This window comes from Punica granatum, chromosome 4, assembly GCF_007655135.1.
Source record: "Punica granatum isolate Tunisia-2019 chromosome 4, ASM765513v2, whole genome shotgun sequence".
Lineage (NCBI taxonomy): Eukaryota > Viridiplantae > Streptophyta > Magnoliopsida > Myrtales > Lythraceae > Punica > Punica granatum.
Genome location: NC_045130.1, coordinates 5,857,377 through 5,882,841, shown reverse-complemented (window position 1 = coordinate 5,882,841; position 25,465 = coordinate 5,857,377). Strand labels below are relative to the sequence as shown.

Below are 25,465 nucleotides of genomic sequence, written 5' to 3'. Positions count from 1 at the left end.
TATGCTCCTTCAATTAAATGTATATAGATTATAATGGTTAGTATTTATAGATTAAATATATTAAATATATAATTGTCGTTTTTTAACAATTGAACCTCTGTGTTTGTATATAGTCTTATGCCTCGCCAAGAATCGGTTAAAGGAGAACAATATTCTATATATAATTCCAAATTTTTTTTTACTTTCTTCTCCAAATTGTTCTTTTTCATTGCTGAAGTTTGATTCAAGGATAGAATTTTATAATGCAAATTTCAAACATTTGCTTTGATATTTTGATTGTTTTAATAATCTTCTCCAAAATTTTCTTTTTCTTGATTGAACTTTGATTTGTTGAATGAACTTTAATCGAGAATAACTGTTTCGATATTGATCATTTTAACATGATTTTTATTCGAGTTCCATTATGGATGTTGTTTCTATAACGGTATGACTTTTCTAATTTATATACCTTGAATATTTTTTTTATTCTTATTTCATAATTTAATAGAAATATTTTATCCATTAACTTTCAATACTTTTATTTATTTATTCTTATTCTCTGGCTGAATTTTAATTTGTAGAATGATTTTTTAAAACTAATTTATTTTTCAAACTAATTTTTTCGATATTGATTTTTAATAAAATATTTATTTCAGTTTTAATTAACAATACAAATAAGTTTTGATATTTCAAGATTTCTATCATTAAATTCCTTAATAATCGTCCACGCAACGTGCAGATTTTCATCTAGTTTATAATATAATAAGTTATATATAATATTAATCTTAGCATTCTAACATGATCATCAATTTTGTATATGAAATACAAGTATTGATCTAATAAAATTAAAAGTTTTCAATATCATTCATATATTTCATTTCAGGATACATGGTTAATGTAATAATATTCTCATAATCTTGTAACGGAAAAAAGGTTCCTTTTTATATATCTCTATGTGAGTTCTTATTATAATTATTAAATTTTGAAACTCCAATTTTCTCATTAAAATTATTTTCGATTAGTAATTGTAATTTTCAAATAGTAATTTTTAAAACTTTTTAAAAGTTAGATTAAGTTGCTTATTATAGTAACGTGGTCAAATGAGTTGTTATAATAATAATATTTAAGTTAATTGTTAATATAGATTTATCACTTACATCAATTAAGCTTAGTAATTAAAATAGAAAATTGTTTTATCCTCTTTCTAAGGTAGTGTTTTGTCATCTTTATTTTTAATTTTTAATTTTATTTTATATATGAGATTATGTTCGTAGTGATATGTAAATTTTTTTTCTTTTATAGGGTCACAATTAATTTGAAAATTCTATATATGATCAATTAACTTTTTTTCGTGATGTTTTTATCCTTTGAGTTGTATATGTTTGTTTTAGCAAACTTATATAACCTTTTTTATAACAACTATTTTGATTTTTGAAAAACATACTACCTTCTTAACACAATAAAATCTTTTTAATGATTAATTTCAAGTTTTACACAAAATCAAATAAAAAAGGGATTTTTACCCCATATATCTCATTGTTTCACTTTTCTTTCAAATCTGTCATAACTTTTAAAATGATCTAAAATATTTCATGGTTTACATTTTTTTCCAAATCTATCCCGCAGTTTTTTTTTTCAAATCTATCCCGTGATCGACAGTAAAGGGGCGTTGGACCCCATGTGCATCGTATCTTATTGGCACGAGCTCGGACTACATGAAAACAAACGAAACAAATAAAAAGCAGATCAAGACAGAAGAAAACAGACAAATTGTGTATTATCGCCGGATTTACGTGATTAACAAATTATGAACCGGGGTTGCTTGACAGACAAGTTTTTACACTAAACAGACAAATTGGATGATGTAATCAATGTTGATCGGTCATGGATCACCCTGGGAGGATATGTTACATTAGGCAATATTTAAAGGAATCTGACGGAAATGACGTCTGTAATCAAATCTCAAATGTGTGCGTCGCTTTTAAATTGTTATGTTTCGTGACTTTTTGCCCGTGTCTGATCAAGTCGAGTTTGAGATTAATTCTTTTTTCTTATTGTGACCCATTCTAAGCACAAACTTAGGGAAATTGGGGCACGAAACACCACGAGGGTGCCAAGATCTCTGCACATATCCCATGAGAGACCGGACAACCTTTCACGGGCCATCCATGCTCGTGCCTCTAATCCAATTCCCTAAGTTCCCGAATTTACATCAAGGTAACAAAAACATACAGACAGAAAAGGGAGGGTGTATGAATGATAATCGCACCTTGACAGGTGCCCGTCCTTTTCCTCATTCGGTATGTTTCAGTCATCCCAATGCATAGGGTGTCGGCAAATCGAGAACTGGTGATCATGCCTTTAAACCGAAAAACATGTGTGTGTGTGTGAAAAATCGATACCACGTGACATGGACTATCGAAAGTCAGTAGCCGGTGTCGACCAATCCCTTAGATCTACCTGGGTCGTGAGGACCCCGAGAGAGCCAAGAAACCGATTGCTACACCCGGAAGTGGTCTAAGAATAACTCATGCGCCCCGACTTGAGCTGCCTCAAATCGAGCCCAGACTCAAGTCAAAATATACGAGTACTCTCTAGATATCCACGTTACGCGTGTCATGTGTCTCGGTGCTTTTGAAACTGTGAGTTTTAAAAGGACATGACTAACAGTTCTTGAACTATCGACGCGATTACATATTATTGATCGGTTCGTGCAATTTATTTTAAAAAAGTCGAGTGATTTACTTAGCCAAGTGAAACATCTCGATTATCCCATATGTGGAAATATTGAGTTAATTGAAATCTTGCCGAATGCTTTAAATTTGTGGTTTTAGGCCGTCAAGCCAGCCATTGATGGACCATTCGATAAAAGCCTTAGTTCCCGACCGTATGGAAATCAAATCCGAGTTTTAACCAGAGTTTCATGATTAATCCGATTCGTGCGGATTTTAATCAAAAATACATTTAAACACAACGGTAGCTCATTTTTTTTCTTGTTACAGGGGAGGTCCCTCATTATTATTGAAAAGCTGATATAAACAATGAGCATTTTATCATTAATAAAAAACTGGTATAAATGCTAAAAGAAAAAAGTACAACAGAAACAGACATTACAGGGATCCTTCAAGGCAAATTACAAACAGAAATTAAGGGTGAAAAAAAAAATCCGAACAATAAATAAGCGCATAGTAGTAGATCAATGCCACCAACCAATGCCTAAATCAGACCTCCCGTCGGCTGTTAGGATCCCAGTGAAAAGTGAAAATTGGGATTGCAGTTCCTTTATCTGTCTTAACACCTTTGAACAAAAATATGGTGCAATCATATAATATTAATCGCGTCATTTGATCTTACATATATTTTCTATTTCAAGAAGGGACCTTTGTTGTATATATGTCTCTCGATATGAAAAATCAAGATTCCTATATTTAATTTATATCTCTTCTATTTTATACACTCATACCCCTCGTTTGTAATAAGCATATATTCGATTTAATGTAAACATACATTCTTTTTCATAGACAGTTTTATTTAAAATATATTTAATATATATCTTATGTTTTTTGGCATATACCAATAATTCAAATCTTTCCTACTGCTCTTATCTGATCTAGAGCGCCATCTTATGTGAAAATATGTCAAACTTGTTCATAAGTCACTTTTACCCATAAAGAATGAATATTTAGAATTATATTTGTTTTATTCATTGACTGCACATCGATCAACAACTTAATTAAGCAGTGAGATGGACGTGGTATTTGGTGCCTGGATGCATAGCACATTCCGTACCGTTAGAAGATGTTGTTGCTTTCGCTAAGTTATTGAATCTCTTGTAAACTATAACCGGTTTGTTTACAGAAACCAGAATTAATACTCAAAATTCACAGCAAAGTATAATTAATGATTAATTTGATATATTGTTCCAATTGATATATACAAACCGCAAATGACGTATGGAGTGAAACTGAAAGCTCGTGTTGCATGCGCATAAGCCGATCTTTGATCAGTTAGACAAGAGTTTGTTCTCTCTCGATTATTTTTAATTAATTGTTACTCATCAAAAAAGGGTGCAACGTAATGGTGCATGTACTCGCCTGTTGACCTAGAGGTCGCATGTTCGATACTTAGTGGAACTATCCGTGTCCATTTATTAGTTATTTAGGATTTCTCTTTCATTGTATAGGCCTTGAGCTTCTTTAGTAACCGAAAAGAAATTAATTGTTATTCATGCACCGATCAAAATCTAATTAAATTACGAATTGCCGAAGGGTTCAGTTTGTATAATGTCAGGAAGAATCAAGTCTTCTCAGGTTGAATTTTAAATTATACAATTTGCAGTAGAGAATCTCAATTATCTTATCTAATTTTTAATCATTAGTTGTCCGTGGTCGGTCATAATCAGATCTTTGAAAGCAGCCAAGCTCGACCAGTACGAGCTTAAATTTATTTATTTATTCATATGCTAACCAAAATAAATAAATAAATATCTATACTTCACTTGCATTTAGTAAATTCATGTACAATTAGAAAATTCTCTCAATATCAAGTACAATTAGCAAAATAAATAAATAAATATCTATACTTCACTTCCTACTATTTTAAAAAAAGGATGAATTAGTTCGGTTTCAACCCTTTTCTTTTGGAAAAAAAGAAATGAATGAATTGTTTGCTGAGAAGTGAGTACATATGTATGTACACCAAAATTTAATCACAATATGGAAAATTAATTAGGTGGAGTGCTTCTATATAGTAGGACCATCATGTAATATATATTTGGATATAAAAGATGCCCGTAGTTATAGCAATGGTGATTAATCATATTGAAGACATATTATTGCAAATTAAGTGGTAATATTCTTAATCACAGGATGAAACTACTCCTTTTCGAGCATCAGCTAAGTGATCATCAGGCATCCATTTCATCTTATTATTGCTTGTGATCCGCACGAGTACGTCGTGCCAGGCACCACTCTCTTCGACTTTCTACCACCGGACGTGCCCGAAAGCACTCAGCACCATAAGAACCGCCATCAGGTCGGCCATCTCGAAAGAACGTAGGATGGCCGCTTCTCTCATCCGCCTTCACTTCCACGATTGCTTCGTTCAGGTCAGTGTACCCTTGTAAATACATGTGTACTGCAGATTAATAATTAATAAAAAAGTGACATCGTGTTACGATCGCTCACTGGACCCATGTCTAAAAAATAATATTGCAGGGATGTGATGCATCAATCTTGCTGAAAGATGGAGGAGAAAGGGAGGCGAAACCAAACAACAACTCTGTCCGGGGATATGAAGTCATCGACAGTGCAAAGTCCCAAGTAGAGAAGGTATGCCCAGGCATAGTCTCGTGTGCGGACATACTAGCTGTAGCAGCTCGAGATGCTTCGGTTGCGGTCGGGGGGCCTTCTTGGACTGTCAAGCTAGGTCGGAGGGACTCCACCAACGGAAACCGTGCTCGGACAACCGACCTTCCGTCCCCCAACTCCAGCCTCGAAATCCTCATCTCCCACTTCCATAGGAAAGGACTCAGTGTCAGGGACATGGTTGCACTATCAGGTAGGAGAAGACAAACGCATAGGTACTATTAATACATGCATGTTTCATAAAAAATTTTCTAATGATGTCAAACTATGTGTCCCTCATTTGGACAGGCGCCCACACGCTTGGACAAGCGCAGTGCCTCACATTCCGTGACCGAATCTACTCCAACGGGACCAACATCGACACTGGGTTCGCCAGCGCCCGCAAGAGATCATGCCCAGCGAGCGGGGGTGACTCAAACCTAGCACCACTCGACCTGGTGACTCCCAACTCATTCGATAACAGCTACTTCAAAAACCTGATGCATAAGAAGGGGCTCCTGCCATCAGATCAGGTGCTATTCTGTGGTAGATCGACACACAGTATTGTGTCAAAGTGCATCAAGAACCCAACAAAATTCAAGTCTGACTTCGCGGCTGCCATGATCAGGATGGGAGATATTGAACCTCTTACCGGTTCGCAAGGGCAGATAAGGAAAATCTGCAGTGAAGCTAATTAAGGTGGCCTTCAACTTCAGAAGAGATTATCTCACGACAAATATTTATATATATTTAAGTTGAGTTGTAATAATTGTTTTAAAAAATATGCATGAAAATTTATTATTGAATTGAGAAAGAAGATAATAATAATAATAATAATAATAATAATAATTACTTTGTTGAATTGTGAGAAAAGTAATTAATAGTTGAAATAAATAAAAATATTGATTACTTTGTTAAGAAAAAGTATATGAGATAATTTATTATTATATTAAAGAAAAAGATAAAATAGTAATAATTGTGTTGTTGAATTAAAGAAAAAGTAAAATGACATTACTTGAAGTAAATTGTACTCCATAAACAAACAAAGCAAATACTCCATGCGCGAGTCTCCTTTTCAATATCTATTCACATACTCAAATGTACTGAAAATTGTGTCGTATTCATCAATTCCTTCTTATTTCGTTCTAATTATAAGTTTAAGTAGATGAATTTCCAGTAAAGCTCATTCATATGGATGTTATTGTTAATCAATTAGTTAAATATCCATTTGATTTTTGTAATTCGGGATATTTAATACCCGATACGCAAGTCTCCTGTCAGTATCCCGTTTTGGTCCACAAGTTCCAGGAGAAATTATCGACGGCAATCCTAATGACAACCCTTGAATCGTAACAGAAAATTGTCGAATAATTATCATGTTACTATTCACCATGGGGTCGGCCATGTCAACCTGACTACCTCGAGATCGACACGGAAAATCATAGCGCGATAAGAATGCAAAACCGACAACCTATCACGGTCAAGAGGAGTAAAGGCAAAATCGTCATTTCTATCATCCATCGAAGGGAAGTATTCTTGATTAAACGCCTGATTCACGACTTTTGAAATCAAAGGATTTTCTTAAATTAACTTCAGTTTTACATTTTTCAGGAAAAAAAAACTTTACGGAACATTTTCGGACTTTATGAGCATCAACTTCAATTTTCAAGATCTGGAACAAAACTCGAAACTGAAAAAAAAAAATTGTGCATAATATCTATCCCTGAATTTTTTTTAATACAATGGTGGTCCCGGATTATTTTCGGATATCCAATTGGAAAGACGGGAATTTCAGGCCCTACGTGCATCACTTTGGATTCTCTTCAAAATTCGGGACGATACTCGAAATTGAAATATATTTTTTCACATAATATTGATCCTTGAATTTTTCTGAACACAACAGTATTTTCAGATTATTTTTCAAATATTCGTTTAAAAAGACGAGAAACTCGAAAATACGATCGACATGTATCAGAGGTTCGATATCGATTTTTATCGAGATTCGATTTCCATCGATACAAATTGGAATTCTCATGAAGCCGATCATTTTTTGAATTTCTCAATTTCAAAGTTTTCATTCCGAAAATGCCAACGGATTTTGATAAATTGAATTTTACCTATTGACGCGTGTACGAGTAAAAAAAAAAAGTCAGAGTCAATTAAATAAATAAAATCAATAACCTGGCAGATTGGGGTCGACCCCAAGTGGACATGGCCGACCCCACACCCACCTCTCTTCTCTGCCATTTTCTTTTCTTCTTTTATGTTTCCCTTCTTCTTCTTCGAGGCACCCACCCCATCAGAGCTAACCATTTTCCTCTTTTTGTTGTCTTTCGGCTTTCTGGTCTGATCTCTGGTTCTTCAGCAGGCTGGAGGTGCCCATGCTCTCGGCTGAACTGCTCCATGCATCAGTCATCATCACCGACAACCTTCTTTTCCTCTTCTTCTTCTCGTCCCTCTCGACAAGGCCCGAGCCTACAAAAAACCACCCATGCTCTGACCGAGTGCTCCTATCGTCTGCAGCCTCCTCCTCCTTCTCGGCTTTTCAGTCGAGCAACTGACCAGGCGCCCTTTTTCCTTCCTTTCTTCTTCTGTTCTAACCACCCGAGCCTGCTGGACCTCACCTCCTCCTTCTTCTCTTCACCTGCTACACGGAAGATCCCATCAGAGACGAGCACAGACCAGCCCCGACTCTGACAACTTCCCTCCCTCTCGGCTTCTCTCCTCACCCAAGCTCTCCCTCTGTTCAACTCTCACGAACTCTCTCTTGCTTTTTTCTCAACTCCTGGAGCCCTCTCTGTTCACTGACTTCCCTGGACTACACCAGCCGTTTCCTCAGAAGAAGCCTTGCCCCCTCATCTCCATCCCCATTCAACCAAGCTCTCTGGACCCTTTCCATCCCTTAGCTCACAGCCTACGCACCTCTCCCTCAGTTGACCATTCTATCCAGCTCACTTCCGGCCCTTTCTTCCCTCTCGTCACAGCCTCGCAACTCCTTCATTCCCCTGACCATTTTCATTTCATCACCTTCTTGTTTCACAGCCCCCTTCCTCTGCTAGTTTCCACGCCATTCAGTTCCTTTCCCGCCTTTGTTTGAACACCACAGCCACCACCTCATCCGTCCTCCCCGAACCGGCAACTTGGACTCTTCTCTTCTCCTTTAGTTCTCTCTTTGCAGGTCATTACCAGAGTGCTACTGATTTCTGGGATCCTCCTTGGACTTCCGGGGCTGCTGGGCCTCCTGGAACTACCCCCGAGCTCCTGGTCGCTGTGCGGATTGCGCTCGGGGCTGCTGTGCCACTCCTTGCCGCCTGTAAATTGCCGAGCTTGCCTGGAGCTACTGTCCAAACCCTTCTCGAGCTCTTCCAAGTTGCTGGTCGCAGATTGAGACACCTCCCAGCCGTTATCTTGCCATTTTTCCCGCAAGTCCGAAGCTTCCCGGCGTTCGGAGTCCACCCTCTCTTGTTCCCCGTTCCAGGTTTCAACTGGGGTGGGTGGTGAACTCATTTAGTCAACCCCAGTCTCGGTTCGAAGGGACTTCGAAGCTTCCTCAAGTTCCTTCTTGTTGGGGTTAGGGATGTACTCAACCAAATAATAACGCAGCGATTAATCTTCCTCCCCTTCTAGTGTAATCGAGATAGGAACTAATCAAATCAACCAACAAGCAGTAAAGTAAAACAACACAAAGAATTTTACGTGGAAAACCCCAATGTGGGGAAAAACCACGGGACCAACTCCGAATCAACGATCCACTATGAAGATTATACAATGTCTTTCATCAAGGGTAAACCCTTGGATCACCAAACTCAAGAGAAACACTCTCTTGGATCACCCAAATACTAAATTCGTCACCCACACCGGGTGGTTCACAAAATCAGCTGAAACAGCACCTACAGAGCTCGAATAGAAATTCTGACCGTTCAGAAGTTAGCCCCACGTGTTGTGAAGCTGCTGTCAAAATTTCGTCCCAATCGGAGTTCGTTTGATGTCCCGATCGAGGTTTGATCTCCAGCTGCGCGCTGCCCCTGCTCTTCGAATTCTGCTGTCTGCTCTTCCCTGGTTTTGTGCTGCTATGCTGCTGCACTTCTGCCGCTCTACCCTAATCTGCAGCTGTTCTGCTGCTATTTATACCTCAGCTGATTTGCTGAAACAAAACCCTAATAAAATGGGTTCTTGGGCTTATTAAGGCCCGATAAAAGCCCAATACAATTTGAGCCCAACTTCCTCCAAATTGGAGGGATACCCAACAAACTCCCCCTCCCGACTATTTGGAGGCTTCAAGCATACCGGCTATATTTCGGCAAACATGAAGTTTCTCCCTAGCGAGAGGTTTTGTCATCATATCAGCTCCATTCTCATCGGTGTGCACTTTGTCTAGCTTCACCAGCTTGGACTCCAACACATCTCTAATCCAATGAAACTTGATATCGATATGCTTCGACCTCGAATGGAAAGTGGGATTCTTGCAAAGATGAATGGCGCTTTGACTATCACAGTGTAGAACATACCTTTCTTGCTTCAAGCTCAACTCCTGCAAAAACTTTTGCAACCACAACATCTCCTTGCAACCTTCGGTCACCGCAATGTATTCGGCTTCCGTTGTAGACAAAGCGATGCACTTTTGAAGCCTTGATTGCCATGAGATAGCTCCCCCTGCAAAAGTCATCAAGTATCCCGAAGTGGATTTCCGGGAATCGATATCTCCTGCCATATCTGCATCCGTGTAGCCCACTAACTCCGGCTTACCAGTGCCAAAGTGTAAACACACCTTGGATGTTCCTCTGAGATACCTCAGAATCCACTTAACTGCATTCCAATGCTCTTTCCCCGGATTGGAGAGAAAACGACTAACCACACCAACAGAATGAGCGATATCTGGTCTTGTACAGACCATGGCATACATCAAACTTCCTACAACTGATGAGTAAGGAACTTTCTTCATCTCTTCTTTCTCCTTCTCACTTGTAGGACATTGCTTCGAGCTAAGTTTGAAATGAGAAGCAAGTGGTGATGAAACTGGTTTAGCATTACCCATGTTGAACCGATCCAAAATCTTCTCGATGTACTTCTCTTGAGAAAGCCAAAGTTTTCCACTTGATCTGTCACGAGAAATATGCATCCCAAGGATCTGCTTTGCCGGTCCCAAATCCTTCATGGCAAAGGACTTGCTGAGCTTTTTCTTCAACTCTGCAATCTTGCTCATATCATGACCGACAAGCAACATATCATCCACATATAACAGTAAAATGATAAAATCACCATCCGAGAATTGTTTCACGAACACACAATGATCTGAAGTTGTCCGTGTGTAGCCATGGCTCAACATGAAAGAGTCAAACTTTTTGTACACTGCCGAGGTGCTTGCTTAAGCCCATACAAGCTCTTCCTCAGCCTGCACACCAAATGCTCCTTACCTTTAACTCGGAATCCTTCAGGCTGCTCCATATATATTTCTTCCTCCAAGTCACCATGCAGGAAAGCTGTTTTTACATCGAGCTGCTCGATCTCCAAGTTCAGACTAGCTGCCAGTGCGAGAACAACTCGGATCGATGACATCTTGACAACGGGCGAGAAGATCTCCTCGAAGTCAACTCCTTTCTTCTGGTTGAAACCTTTCACTACCAGTCGAGCTTTGTATCGAGGTCGCGAGTTCTCTGTCTTCAACCTGTAGACCCATTTGTTCTTCAATGCTCTCTTACGTTGCGGTAGCTTCACTAGGTCATACGTGTGATTTTCAGACAAGGAGTTCATCTCCTCATTCATCGCCTTCAACCAGTGCTCCTTGTGCTCATGTGCCACAGCTTCATCATAGCACTCAGGTTCTCCCCCGTCAGTCAGTAGCACATACTCATGAGGCGGATATCTTGTAGATGGTCGTCTTATTCTATCAGATTGTCTAGGTAGATCTGCAGGCTCTAACTGTAACTGCGAGCCTGTATCATCCGTAGTCACATCATCATCTACCTGAGGAATCTCACCCCCAGTCGTGGTTTCTTCATACTCACCAGGTACCTCTTCCATTGGATGCTCTACATCAACCGGTACAGGAATAGAGATCTCGTGAGGATTGCCTACACTGGCCTTCTCTAACTTTTGCAAATCCTCGATTGTCTGGTCCTCAAAGAAGACAACATCCCTGCTCCTGATGATCTTCTTGCTATCAGGGTCCCAAAGCCTGTACCCGAACTCTTCATGTGCATAACCCAAGAAGATGCACTGTTTTGCCTTGGCATCAAGTTTTGATCTTTCATCTCGAGGAATGTGAACAGATGCCCTGCACCCGAATACTCTGAGATGCTTATATGATACTTTCTTGCCGGTCCACACCTGCTGGGGTACATCTCCATCAAGTGCAACTGACGGTGTAAGATTAATAAGATCAACCGCTGACCTCATTGCCTCGCCCCAGAAAGGCTTAGACAGTTTCGCTTGAGAAAGCATACAACGAACTCTCTCAACAATTGTGCGGTTCATCCTCTCTGCAAGCCCGTTCTGTTGTGGTGTCTTCGGTACCGTCTTCTCAAGTTTGATACCGTGAGTCCTGCAATAGTTCTCGAAAGGACCTCTATATTCACCACCATTATCAGCTCTGACACATTTCAGCTTCATGCCTGTTTCTCTTTCCACTGCTACATGGAAGTTCTTGAAAATCTCAGTCACCTGATCTTTAGTTCTCATAGGGTAAGCCCAAACTTTCCTGGTGTGATCATCTATAAATGTCACAAAATAGAGAGCACCACCAAGAGATCTATCCGACATAAAACAAACATCTGTATGCACAAGATCAAGTATATGATGGCATATAGAGGGACGACTTCTAACAAAAGAAACTCTCCTCTGCTTACCAGCTAAACAGTGATCACAAGTGCTCAAGTGCATACCTTTAACGGGCAAAGACTGCTTTCTAGCAAGAATTTGAATACCTTTCTCGCTGATATGCCTAAGTCTCCTATGCCATAGCTCGATAGGATAATCCTCAGCAACATTAACCTGACCGGAATTGTGTTTGGCAAGCAGCCTGTAGAGAGTGTCGGTCTTCTGACCCCGTGCCACAATCAACGAACCCTTGGAGAGCTTCCATCTCCCATTGCTGATTAATTAATGATTAATTTCAAATTCTATACAAAATCAATTAATAAAATTAGACTACTTTGATTGACTCAATATGCAATTAACATCTCTCAATTAGTGCGTAATTGTATCTTTATTTCATCATTTGTAGATTAAATAGATTTATTATATATATATATATAGAGAGAGAGAGAGAGAGAGAAAGAATTGAAGATAAAAGATTTGGATGGCGTTGGTAGGCTGCAAGTTTTGCCAAGTTTTGTCAAAATGTCAGACCAAAAAAAAAAGGACCTATTCTCGGAAGAGGAACATTTCTTTCCTGTCATAAATGCCAATTGATTATAAACAATGTTGAACTCAACTCAATTCCACTTATTTTCAATTCAACATCATAATCATTACTTTTTTTAAAAAATATTTTTAATCATTCAATTCAATTTTTAATATTAAATTCTCTCAACTATTAATTACTTTTTCACAATTCAACAATACAATAATTACTTAATCATTATTTTCTCTCAATTATTTATTACTTTTTCACACTTTTTCTCATAATTCAACAATACAATCATTACATACCAATTAAAATAAAAACTCAACTCAACTCAACTCAACTCGCAATCCAAACGCACTTTAAACATTTTGAATTTTCTTTGAGCGAGACATTAATTTCGACTTCATCATCGATCATCTGACACAAACACTTTTGTAGAATATTCTTCTGCTACACGCGTTTGCTTGCTTTTCTTCTGTATGCGCCTAGTAAATATCCGAAATCTCAATGAGAGTTTCAATTAATTCAGTCTAAATCAGGTTGATTACTCAAGGATATAACTCCCTCAATCATTAATTTTCTATTCATTCACAATCTAAGACTTTATTTAATACAAACCAATACTGAACTGGCGCTTGAAACCAACTCATGTTGTATGTTTGCTTAATCCATCAGAAACTGTTGAGTATTTAGTCCCCCGATAACATTACCTTAATTAATACGTTCTCATTACAGCGAGCGAGAGACATAAATATAATTGGCTATTCATAGAGTATAGGTAAACATCTAAATCAATATTAAGTAATATTTATCAAAGAGGGTGTACCATAGTAGCGCATGTTCTCGCCTGATAACTAGGAGGTTTGAGGTTCGATACTCAGTGGGACTACCGGTGCCCATATAATAATTCTTCTATATTCATAATTTCAAGCACAAAGGGAACAAATGCCATATGGACCTTTTCCTCCCAGCTAAGATGATTCTTTAACAGTCTCAGGAAATTTCAAGAGTAGATTAGATGTTATTCCCGTTTCTACAGTTTCCAAATATGAAAGATTATGTTGCTCCTTCAGCATGGAATTACAACAAATGTTCGCCTATGAGATATATAAATAAATAAATATTGTACGTGCTGATTTTTTTTTTGTTACAAGGGAGGTCCCTCATTTTTCTTTTGTTATAAGAGAGGCCCTTCATTTTTTCTTCCTCGTAAGTTAAGAGAATTTTATTATTACTGAAAAGCTGATATAAATAATGAGCATTTTATCATTACTAAAAAACTGGTATAAAAGCTAAAAAAAAAGTACAACAGAAACAGACGTTAGAGGGATCTTTCATGGCAAATTACAACAGAAATTAAGGGTAAAAAAAAAAGACATCCGAACAATAAATAAGCGCATAGTAGTAGATCAATGCCACAAACCAATGCCTAAATCAGACCTCCCATCGACTGCTAGGATCCCAGTTAAAAGTGAAAAATGGGATTGCAGTTCCTTTATCTGTCTCAACACCTTTGAACAAAAATATGGTGCAATCATATAATATTAACCGCGTCATTTGATCTTACATATATATTCTATTTCGAGAAGGGACCTTTGGTGTATATATGTCTCTCGATATGAAAAATCAAGATTCCTATATTTAATTTATATCTCTTCTATTTTATACACTCATACGTCTCGTTTGTAATAAGCATATATTCGATTTACCGTAAACATACATTCTTTTTCATATACAATTTTATTTAAAATATATTTAATATGTATCTTGCATTTTTTGGCATATACCAATAATTCAAATTCTTACTACTGTTCTTGTCTGATCTAGCGCGTCATCTTGTGTGATAATATGTCAAACTTATTCATAAGACTCTTTTACCCATAAAGAATGAATATTTAGAATTATATTTATTTATACATTGACTGCACATCGATCAATAACTTAATTATATTACGCAATGAGATGGACGCGGTATTTGGTGCCTGGATGCTAGCACATTCCGTACGGTTGCAAAATGTTGTTGATTTCGGTAAGTTATTGAATCTCATGTAAACTATAATCGATCGGTTTATTTGGGAAAAACGGAAATGCTCAAAATTCACAACATAGGTATCATGATTAATTTCATATGTTGTTCCGATTGATACAAGAGGCCTAGCATACAGATGAAACCACAGATGACGTATCGAGTGAAACTTGATTGCTTGTGTCGCATGCACATCGACCAATCTTTGATTAGTTAGAGCAGAGAATGAAGTCTCTCGATCATTTGTTAATTAACTGTTACTTGTGCACCGATTAATATATCAAAATCTAATTAAATTATTAATCGCCGAAGGGTTCAGTTTGTATAATGTCAACAGAATTAAGTCTTCTCAGATTGATTTTTTATATAATACTATTACGAATATTTATTCGTAATAAATACAAATTGCAGTAGAGGATCTCAATTATCTTATCTAATTTTTTAATAATTAGCTTACCGCGGTCGGTCATAATCAGATCTTTGAAAGCAGCCAAGCTCGACGAGTACGATAAGTATAATATCCATTACTATATTCGCAAATGCGTGACAGCGATTTTCAAGAAGATCATTTAATTGATTAGCCAAAATGTCTGCTAACTCCCTCTTTGGGAAACGGAAATGACCCTTTAATTAGTAATTTATGATACATAGAGGACCGGGCATTTTGCGTGTAATATATAACATGATAACTTAAAGTGTAAACCAAGAAATTAAAGAAATTAATACGCTAACGAGGGGGGAAAAAAGAATTCTATTCTTCACTAGCATTTAGTAAATTCATGTACAACAAAGCTAGCAAATTCTCACAAAATGAAATTTGCTTGTTAGTTATATCGCGGCCGAATATGAAAGACAACATCGATTACAGCTAATCAAATTAAGCGCCCGAGCAAAAGACTTTTTCTTTTTGTTGACTCGGAAGAAGAAAGATTTCATATCCATCGTTCCATCAAAGTTGTCAGCTGCAAGGCATGGCTGGGCCACAAGTTGTGCGCCGATCGGGTTAGGTTAATTTTGTCAAATGTCAGAAAGGAGAGACTTCTTCTCCGAAGAGGAACAATTCGTTTTCGGGCAAATGCATGCCAGTTAATGGGGCACTTTGACTATTCTTAAGGGCAAAACATTTTGACCTTCATCTCATAACACATTTTAAACCCAAAAATAAAAATTGATAGAAATTTCCGGGCTCTACGTTTGCTTGCTTTGTCCTTCATCAGACATCGCGATCATTATAATCCCGAACTAATCTTACTCAAGTCAAATGTCGAAGAGAATTGATAGAAATCATCATTCTATCAAATGATCATTTCCGGCAAAAAAAAGAAAACAAAAAAAAAGAAATTATCATTTGTGTGAATAAACTAATTAAGTTTGATTTTTGGTTACAAAGCACGATTAATTACAGGCACGAGATTACTTGGTCTTAGGTGAAGCGATCTATGTGATAGGCTAGGCATGCTTGTCCATGACTAGTAGTCGTTCCAGGAAATTCCTTGCACTGTACTGTCATTAATGCTGCAGTATATATTGTCGGATACTCGATCCTTGCATGACCGGTTCATCGATCAGTCTATGTATATCTCTTAGTAAGCATAATGACAATCGTTATTCTCTTTCTTTTACAGTCAAAATAATCAAGCCTTGCTATCGAGAGGCAGACTTCGTCATTAGTTCAAAAGTTGTATATGCATGGTTACCCCGGAAGTGATTGAGAGTAATATCGATCCAGTAACAATATCTTCACAAGAACCTCGGAAGGGATCCGAGAGAGTATCGATAACAATCTCTTCACGTGCATGCGTTTACGTTGTATGTGCTTTTGACTTTCAAAAGGGATATGTTAAAATATATCATAAGCCTACACATTCACAGGACTATATATATATATATATATATATATATGTGGTACAATGTTGACCGTTTCAATTGGAGAACCCCCGCTTGCTAATATAATATTACATATGTAATATATATAGAAGTTGACTACGCGTTTGCATGGGTTAAAAAAAATATATAATAAAGTCAAGATCAGAGACAGGGAAATTGCGCTTATAAATAGACAAAGATCTTGCTTTGCTCAATCATATCCAACACTCCCTCAGCCTTCTTCTTCTTCTTCTTCTTCTTCTTATTCCTTCGTCTTCAAGCCTTTTGTACTCTCTCTAGCCATTTGCCTAACTTCAACAAGTTTACGAATACATCTACGATCAGCTATGGCAATTACCGGAACTTTCCATTTCATCCTAGTAATGCTTGTCATTGGCTTGAGTACGTCGTGCCATGCACAGCTCTCTTCCGTGTTCTATGACAAGACGTGCCCTAATGCGCTCAGCACTATTAGAACTGCCATCAGGACGGCCATCTCTAGGGAACGCAGGATGGCTGCCTCTCTCATCCGCCTCCACTTCCATGACTGCTTTGTTCAGGGATGCGATGCATCGATACTGCTGAAAGATGGAGGTGAAAGGGAAGCCGCGCCGAACCAGAACTCCGCCCGGGGATACGAAGTCATTGACAATGCAAAGTCGCAAGTAGAGAAGATATGCCCAGGCGTGGTGTCGTGTGCGGATGTACTAACCGTAGCAGCCCGAGATGCTTCGGTCATGGTCGGGGGGCCTTCTTGGACTGTCAAGCTTGGGCGGAGGGACTCCACCACTGGAAACCCGTCTCAGGCTCTAACTGACCTTCCGTTCTTCGGTGCCGACCTTGAGACCCTCATTGGTGCCTTCGCCAAGAAGGGACTCAGTGCTAGAGACATGGTTGCTCTCTCAGGTAAGATAAATTTCTCATAAATTTGAATTTATAATGGACCAATTCGATCCAAAAATTAAAACAGATAAATATAGAGAATTTTTGTATATGTTAGCGACGCTATTGGACCGACTCTACAGCAATGTTAATAATCATATCCCAAACCCAACCCGAACTCTAAGGCCCAATTAAGTAGATAAACTTCTATGATCATGGTCTAACTATGAACTATATTAATTTGGACAGGTGCTCACACACTCGGACAAGCACAGTGCTTCACATTCCGTGACCGAATCTACGCCAATGGGACCATTGATGCTGGGTTCGCCAGCACCCGTAGGAGGAAATGCCCAGCGAGCGGGGGTGACTCTAACTTGGCCCCACTCGACCTAGTGACTCCCAACTCGTTCGACAACAACTACTTCAAAAACCTGATGCAGAAGAAGGGGCTCCTAACGTCAGATCAGGTGCTGTTCAACGGCGGGTCGACAGACAGTTTCGTGTCAGAGTACAGCAAGGCCCCGGCAAAGTTTAAGGCCGACTTCGCAGCCGCCATGATCAAAATGGCAGATATTGAACCTCTTACTGGTTCACAAGGGCAAATAAGGAGGATCTGCAGCGCTGTTAATTAGTCCGGCATTTAATACGAAACTTTACATCTTCTTAATTTCCAGAAACTTATGCAAAACTTCGTGCAGAAAAGTGAGTGTTTGTCAATTTTTATTGTATTCATTCCTTTGTTCTTCCACAGTGTATGCATAATGCCTTTCCATCATCAAATTTATGGAGGTCAATTGTAGTCAATTAATTAACAACCTGTTCGTTTTGTTATTGGGGAAACTAATAACCATAATTAATGGAATTCTAGCTTGTCATCTGAAATCAAAGTAATTTTTAATTACAATTAGGGTAAGTTTTACGATTTAATAGTAATTTTGCAACTAATTGTCTCATGCAATACACAAGCTATTTTTAGCTATATATATGTATTTTGTATTGTATCTAAGCATCTATATATATATAAAAACAAAGCATGAGCCAAATTCTCACGCCGCCACATCATCAAAAATAAAAAACGAAGCTCTCTCACGTTGTCACGTAGGAAATCACTTATACCAAGGAATTTTTTTATTCTTATTAGGGAAATTCAATTAATTAATTATGTACTAAATATATAAATTTTATGTATAAGGCACAACGAAATACATATAAGGGTTTAAAATGTGACATGAGACATACATAATATATACAATGGAACAAAATATGCAATAGCGTATATAGATTATATATATACATCTCTCAACATTTAGATTATAATAGAATATAGCCCAATAAGGGCATCGCAATAATTTGCATTGCTATATATATATATAATATAAAGATATAACTGCCGCAACAAAATATATATAGATGTCATATATATATATATATGCTCCTTCAATTAAATGTATATAGATTATAATGGTTAGTATTTATAGATTAAATATATTAAATATATAATTGTCGTTTTTTAACAATTGAACCTCTGTGTTTGTATATAGTCTTATGCCTCGCCAAGAATCGGTTAAAGGAGAACAATATTCTATATATAATTCCAAATTTCTTTTTTACTTTCTTCTCCAAATTGTTCTTTTTCATTGCTGAAGTTTGATTCAAGGATAGAATTTTATAATGCAAATTTCAAACATTTGCTTTGATATTTTGATTGTTTTAATAATCTTCTCCAAAATTTTCTTTTTCTTGATTGAACTTTGATTTGTTGAATGAACTTTAATCGAGAATAACTGTTTCGATATTGATCATTTTAACATGATTTTTATTCGAGTTCCATTATGGATGTTGTTTCTATAACGGTATGACTTTTCTAATTTATATACCTTGAATATTTTTTTTATTCTTATTTCATAATTTAATAGAAATATTTTATCCATTAACTTTCAATACTTTTATTTATTTATTCTTATTCTCTGGCTGAATTTTAATTTGTAGAATGATTTTTTAAAACTAATTTATTTTTCAAACTAATTTTTTCGATATTGATTTTTAATAAAATATTTATTTCAGTTTTAATTAACAATACAAATAAGTTTTGATATTTCAAGATTTCTATCATTAAATTCCTTAATAATCGTCCACGCAACGTGCAGATTTTCATCTAGTTTATAATATAATAAGTTATATATAATATTAATCTTAGCATTCTAACATGATCATCAATTTTGTATATGAAATACAAGTATTGATCTAATAAAATTAAAAGTTTTCAATATCATTCATATATTTCATTTCAGGATACATGGTTAATGTAATAATATTCTCATAATCTTGTAACGGAAAAAAGGTTCCTTTTTATATATCTCTATGTGAGTTCTTATTATAATTATTAAATTTTGAAACTCCAATTTTCTCATTAAAATTATTTTCGATTAGTAATTGTAATTTTCAAATAGTAATTTTTAAAACTTTTTAAAAGTTAGATTAAGTTGCTTATTATAGTAACGTGGTCAAATGAGTTGTTATAATAATAATATTTAAGTTAATTGTTAATATAGATTTATCACTTACATCAATTAAGCTTAGTAATTAAAATAGAAAATTGTTTTATCCTCTTTCTAAGGTAGTGTTTTGTCATCTTTATTTTTAATTTTTAATTTTATTTTATATATGAGATTATGTTCGTAGTGATATGTAAATTTTTTTTCTTTTATAGGGTCACAATTAATTTGAAAATTCTATATATGATCAATTAACTTTTTTTCGTGATGTTTTTATCCTTTGAGTTGTATATGTTTGTTTTAGCAAACTTATATAACCTTTTTTATAACAACTATTTTGATTTTTGAAAAACATACTACCTTCTTAACACAATAAAATCTTTTTAATGATTAATTTCAAGTTTTACACAAAATCAAATAAAAAAGGGATTTTTACCCCATATATCTCATTGTTTCACTTTTCTTTCAAATCTGTCATAACTTTTAAAATGATCTAAAATATTTCATGGTTTACATTTTTTTCCAAATCTATCCCGCAGTTTTTTTTTTCAAATCTATCCCGTGATCGACAGTAAAGGGGCGTTGGACCCCATGTGCATCGTATCTTATTGGCACGAGCTCGGACTACATGAAAACAAACGAAACAAATAAAAAGCAGATCAAGACAGAAGAAAACAGACAAATTGTGTATTATCGCCGGATTTACGTGATTAACAAATTATGAACCGGGGTTGCTTGACAGACAAGTTTTTACACTAAACAGACAAATTGGATGATGTAATCAATGTTGATCGGTCATGGATCACCCTGGGAGGATATGTTACATTAGGCAATATTTAAAGGAATCTGACGGAAATGACGTCTGTAATCAAATCTCAAATGTGTGCGTCGCTTTTAAATTGTTATGTTTCGTGACTTTTTGCCCGTGTCTGATCAAGTCGAGTTTGAGATTAATTCTTTTTTCTTATTGTGACCCATTCTAAGCACAAACTTAGGGAAATTGGGGCACGAAACACCACGAGGGTGCCAAGATCTCTGCACATATCCCATGAGAGACCGGACAACCTTTCACGGGCCATCCATGCTCGTGCCTCTAATCCAATTCCCTAAGTTCCCGAATTTACATCAAGGTAACAAAAACATACAGACAGAAAAGGGAGGGTGTATGAATGATAATCGCACCTTGACAGGTGCCCGTCCTTTTCCTCATTCGGTATGTTTCAGTCATCCCAATGCATAGGGTGTCGGCAAATCGAGAACTGGTGATCATGCCTTTAAACCGAAAAACATGTGTGTGTGTGTGAAAAATCGATACCACGTGACATGGACTATCGAAAGTCAGTAGCCGGTGTCGACCAATCCCTTAGATCTACCTGGGTCGTGAGGACCCCGAGAGAGCCAAGAAACCGATTGCTACACCCGGAAGTGGTCTAAGAATAACTCATGCGCCCCGACTTGAGCTGCCTCAAATCGAGCCCAGACTCAAGTCAAAATATACGAGTACTCTCTAGATATCCACGTTACGCGTGTCATGTGTCTCGGTGCTTTTGAAACTGTGAGTTTTAAAAGGACATGACTAACAGTTCTTGAACTATCGACGCGATTACATATTATTGATCGGTTCGTGCAATTTATTTTAAAAAAGTCGAGTGATTTACTTAGCCAAGTGAAACATCTCGATTATCCCATATGTGGAAATATTGAGTTAATTGAAATCTTGCCGAATGCTTTAAATTTGTGGTTTTAGGCCGTCAAGCCAGCCATTGATGGACCATTCGATAAAAGCCTTAGTTCCCGACCGTATGGAAATCAAATCCGAGTTTTAACCAGAGTTTCATGATTAATCCGATTCGTGCGGATTTTAATCAAAAATACATTTAAACACAACGGTAGCTCATTTTTTTTCTTGTTACAGGGGAGGTCCCTCATTATTATTGAAAAGCTGATATAAACAATGAGCATTTTATCATTAATAAAAAACTGGTATAAATGCTAAAAGAAAAAAGTACAACAGAAACAGACATTACAGGGATCCTTCAAGGCAAATTACAAACAGAAATTAAGGGTGAAAAAAAAAATCCGAACAATAAATAAGCGCATAGTAGTAGATCAATGCCACCAACCAATGCCTAAATCAGACCTCCCGTCGGCTGTTAGGATCCCAGTGAAAAGTGAAAATTGGGATTGCAGTTCCTTTATCTGTCTTAACACCTTTGAACAAAAATATGGTGCAATCATATAATATTAATCGCGTCATTTGATCTTACATATATTTTCTATTTCAAGAAGGGACCTTTGTTGTATATATGTCTCTCGATATGAAAAATCAAGATTCCTATATTTAATTTATATCTCTTCTATTTTATACACTCATACCCCTCGTTTGTAATAAGCATATATTCGATTTAATGTAAACATACATTCTTTTTCATAGACAGTTTTATTTAAAATATATTTAATATATATCTTATGTTTTTTGGCATATACCAATAATTCAAATCTTTCCTACTGCTCTTATCTGATCTAGAGCGCCATCTTATGTGAAAATATGTCAAACTTGTTCATAAGTCACTTTTACCCATAAAGAATGAATATTTAGAATTATATTTGTTTTATTCATTGACTGCACATCGATCAACAACTTAATTAAGCAGTGAGATGGACGTGGTATTTGGTGCCTGGATGCATAGCACATTCCGTACCGTTAGAAGATGTTGTTGCTTTCGCTAAGTTATTGAATCTCTTGTAAACTATAACCGGTTTGTTTACAGAAACCAGAATTAATACTCAAAATTCACAGCAAAGTATAATTAATGATTAATTTGATATATTGTTCCAATTGATATATACAAACCGCAAATGACGTATGGAGTGAAACTGAAAGCTCGTGTTGCATGCGCATAAGCCGATCTTTGATCAGTTAGACAAGAGTTTGTTCTCTCTCGATTATTTTTAATTAATTGTTACTCATCAAAAAAGGGTGCAACGTAATGGTGCATGTACTCGCCTGTTGACCTAGAGGTCGCATGTTCGATACTTAGTGGAACTATCCGTGTCCATTTATTAGTTATTTAGGATTTCTCTTTCATTGTATAGGCCTTGAGCTTCTTTAGTAACCGAAAAGAAATTAATTGTTATTCATGCACCGATCAAAATCTAATTAAATTACGAATTGCCGAAGGGTTCAGTTTGTATAATGTCAGGAAGAATCAAGTCTTCTCAGGTTGAATTTTAAATTATACAATTTGCAGTAGAGAATCTCAATTATCTTATCTAATTTTTAATCATTAGTTGTCCGTGGTCGGTCATAATCAGATCTTTGAAAGCAGCCAAGCTCGACCAGTACGAGCTTAAATTTATTTATTTATTCATATGCTAACCAAAATAAATAAATAAATATCTATACTTCACTTGCATTTAGTAAATTCATGTACAATTAGAAAATTCTCTCAATATCAAGTACAATTAGCAAAATAAATAAATAAATATCTATACTTCACTTCCTACTATTTTAAAAAAAGGATGAATTAGTTCGGTTTCAACCCTTTTCTTTTGGAAAAAAAGAAATGAATGAATTGTTTGCTGAGAAGTGAGTACATATGTATGTACACCAAAATTTAATCACAATATGGAAAATTAATTAGGTGGAGTGCTTCTATATAGTAGGACCATCATGTAATATATATTTGGATATAAAAGATGCCCGTAGTTATAGCAATGGTGATTAATCATATTGAAGACATATTATTGCAAATTAAGTGGTAATATTCTTAATCACAGGATGAAACTACTCCTTTTCGAGCATCAGCTAAGTGATCATCAGGCATCCATTTCATCTTATTATTGCTTGTGATCCGCACGAGTACGTCGTGCCAGGCACCACTCTCTTCGACTTTCTACCACCGGACGTGCCCGAAAGCACTCAGCACCATAAGAACCGCCATCAGGTCGGCCATCTCGAAAGAACGTAGGATGGCCGCTTCTCTCATCCGCCTTCACTTCCACGATTGCTTCGTTCAGGTCAGTGTACCCTTGTAAATACATGTGTACTGCAGATTAATAATTAATAAAAAAGTGACATCGTGTTACGATCGCTCACTGGACCCATGTCTAAAAAATAATATTGCAGGGATGTGATGCATCAATCTTGCTGAAAGATGGAGGAGAAAGGGAGGCGAAACCAAACAACAACTCTGTCCGGGGATATGAAGTCATCGACAGTGCAAAGTCCCAAGTAGAGAAGGTATGCCCAGGCATAGTCTCGTGTGCGGACATACTAGCTGTAGCAGCTCGAGATGCTTCGGTTGCGGTCGGGGGGCCTTCTTGGACTGTCAAGCTAGGTCGGAGGGACTCCACCAACGGAAACCGTGCTCGGACAACCGACCTTCCGTCCCCCAACTCCAGCCTCGAAATCCTCATCTCCCACTTCCATAGGAAAGGACTCAGTGTCAGGGACATGGTTGCACTATCAGGTAGGAGAAGACAAACGCATAGGTACTATTAATACATGCATGTTTCATAAAAAATTTTCTAATGATGTCAAACTATGTGTCCCTCATTTGGACAGGCGCCCACACGCTTGGACAAGCGCAGTGCCTCACATTCCGTGACCGAATCTACTCCAACGGGACCAACATCGACACTGGGTTCGCCAGCGCCCGCAAGAGATCATGCCCAGCGAGCGGGGGTGACTCAAACCTAGCACCACTCGACCTGGTGACTCCCAACTCATTCGATAACAGCTACTTCAAAAACCTGATGCATAAGAAGGGGCTCCTGCCATCAGATCAGGTGCTATTCTGTGGTAGATCGACACACAGTATTGTGTCAAAGTGCATCAAGAACCCAACAAAATTCAAGTCTGACTTCGCGGCTGCCATGATCAGGATGGGAGATATTGAACCTCTTACCGGTTCGCAAGGGCAGATAAGGAAAATCTGCAGTGAAGCTAATTAAGGTGGCCTTCAACTTCAGAAGAGATTATCTCACGACAAATATTTATATATATTTAAGTTGAGTTGTAATAATTGTTTTAAAAAATATGCATGAAAATTTATTATTGAATTGAGAAAGAAGATAATAATAATAATAATAATAATAATAATAATAATTACTTTGTTGAATTGTGAGAAAAGTAATTAATAGTTGAAATAAATAAAAATATTGATTACTTTGTTAAGAAAAAGTATATGAGATAATTTATTATTATATTAAAGAAAAAGATAAAATAGTAATAATTGTGTTGTTGAATTAAAGAAAAAGTAAAATGACATTACTTGAAGTAAATTGTACTCCATAAACAAACAAAGCAAATACTCCATGCGCGAGTCTCCTTTTCAATATCTATTCACATACTCAAATGTACTGAAAATTGTGTCGTATTCATCAATTCCTTCTTATTTCGTTCTAATTATAAGTTTAAGTAGATGAATTTCCAGTAAAGCTCATTCATATGGATGTTATTGTTAATCAATTAGTTAAATATCCATTTGATTTTTGTAATTCGGGATATTTAATACCCGAT

General features: G+C 36.7%; 3 protein-coding genes across 3 annotated transcripts; all 3 read left to right on the top strand.

Moving 5' to 3' along the window:
* Positions 1-4,882: 4,882 nt before the first annotated feature.
* Positions 4,883-6,022, top strand: LOC116205699 (lignin-forming anionic peroxidase-like; the record flags this gene model as incomplete). Its single annotated transcript, XM_031538344.1, has 3 exons — positions 4,883-5,086; positions 5,196-5,538; positions 5,634-6,022. Coding segments are annotated over 3 exons (936 nt in total), but the record flags the coding sequence as incomplete, so codon positions are not given.
* A 10,764-nt stretch (positions 6,023-16,786) lies between these two features.
* Positions 16,787-18,308, top strand: LOC116203187 (lignin-forming anionic peroxidase-like). Its single transcript, XM_031534850.1, has 2 exons — positions 16,787-17,467; positions 17,693-18,308. Exons 1-2 carry the CDS (start codon positions 16,909-16,911, stop codon positions 18,076-18,078), a joined length of 945 nt encoding a protein of 314 aa, XP_031390710.1. The 5' UTR covers positions 16,787-16,908; the 3' UTR covers positions 18,079-18,308.
* A 5,449-nt stretch (positions 18,309-23,757) lies between these two features.
* LOC116205666 (lignin-forming anionic peroxidase-like) lies at positions 23,758-24,897 on the top strand (the record flags this gene model as incomplete). The annotated part of the gene is made up of 3 exons (XM_031538299.1): positions 23,758-23,961; positions 24,071-24,413; positions 24,509-24,897. Coding segments are annotated over 3 exons (936 nt in total), but the record flags the coding sequence as incomplete, so codon positions are not given.
* Between the last annotated feature and the right edge of the window lie 568 nt (positions 24,898-25,465).

What these genes read in the sequence shown, in the direction of transcription:
- LOC116203187 (XM_031534850.1), top strand. Translation starts at nt 16,909, where the DNA reads ATGGCAATTACCGGAACTTTCCATTTCATCCTAGTAATGCTTGTCATT. An exon ending in AGACATGGTTGCTCTCTCAG is followed by an intron (nt 17,468 to 17,692) that starts GTAAGATAAATT and finishes TAATTTGGACAG; the next exon opens with GTGCTCACACACTCGGACAA.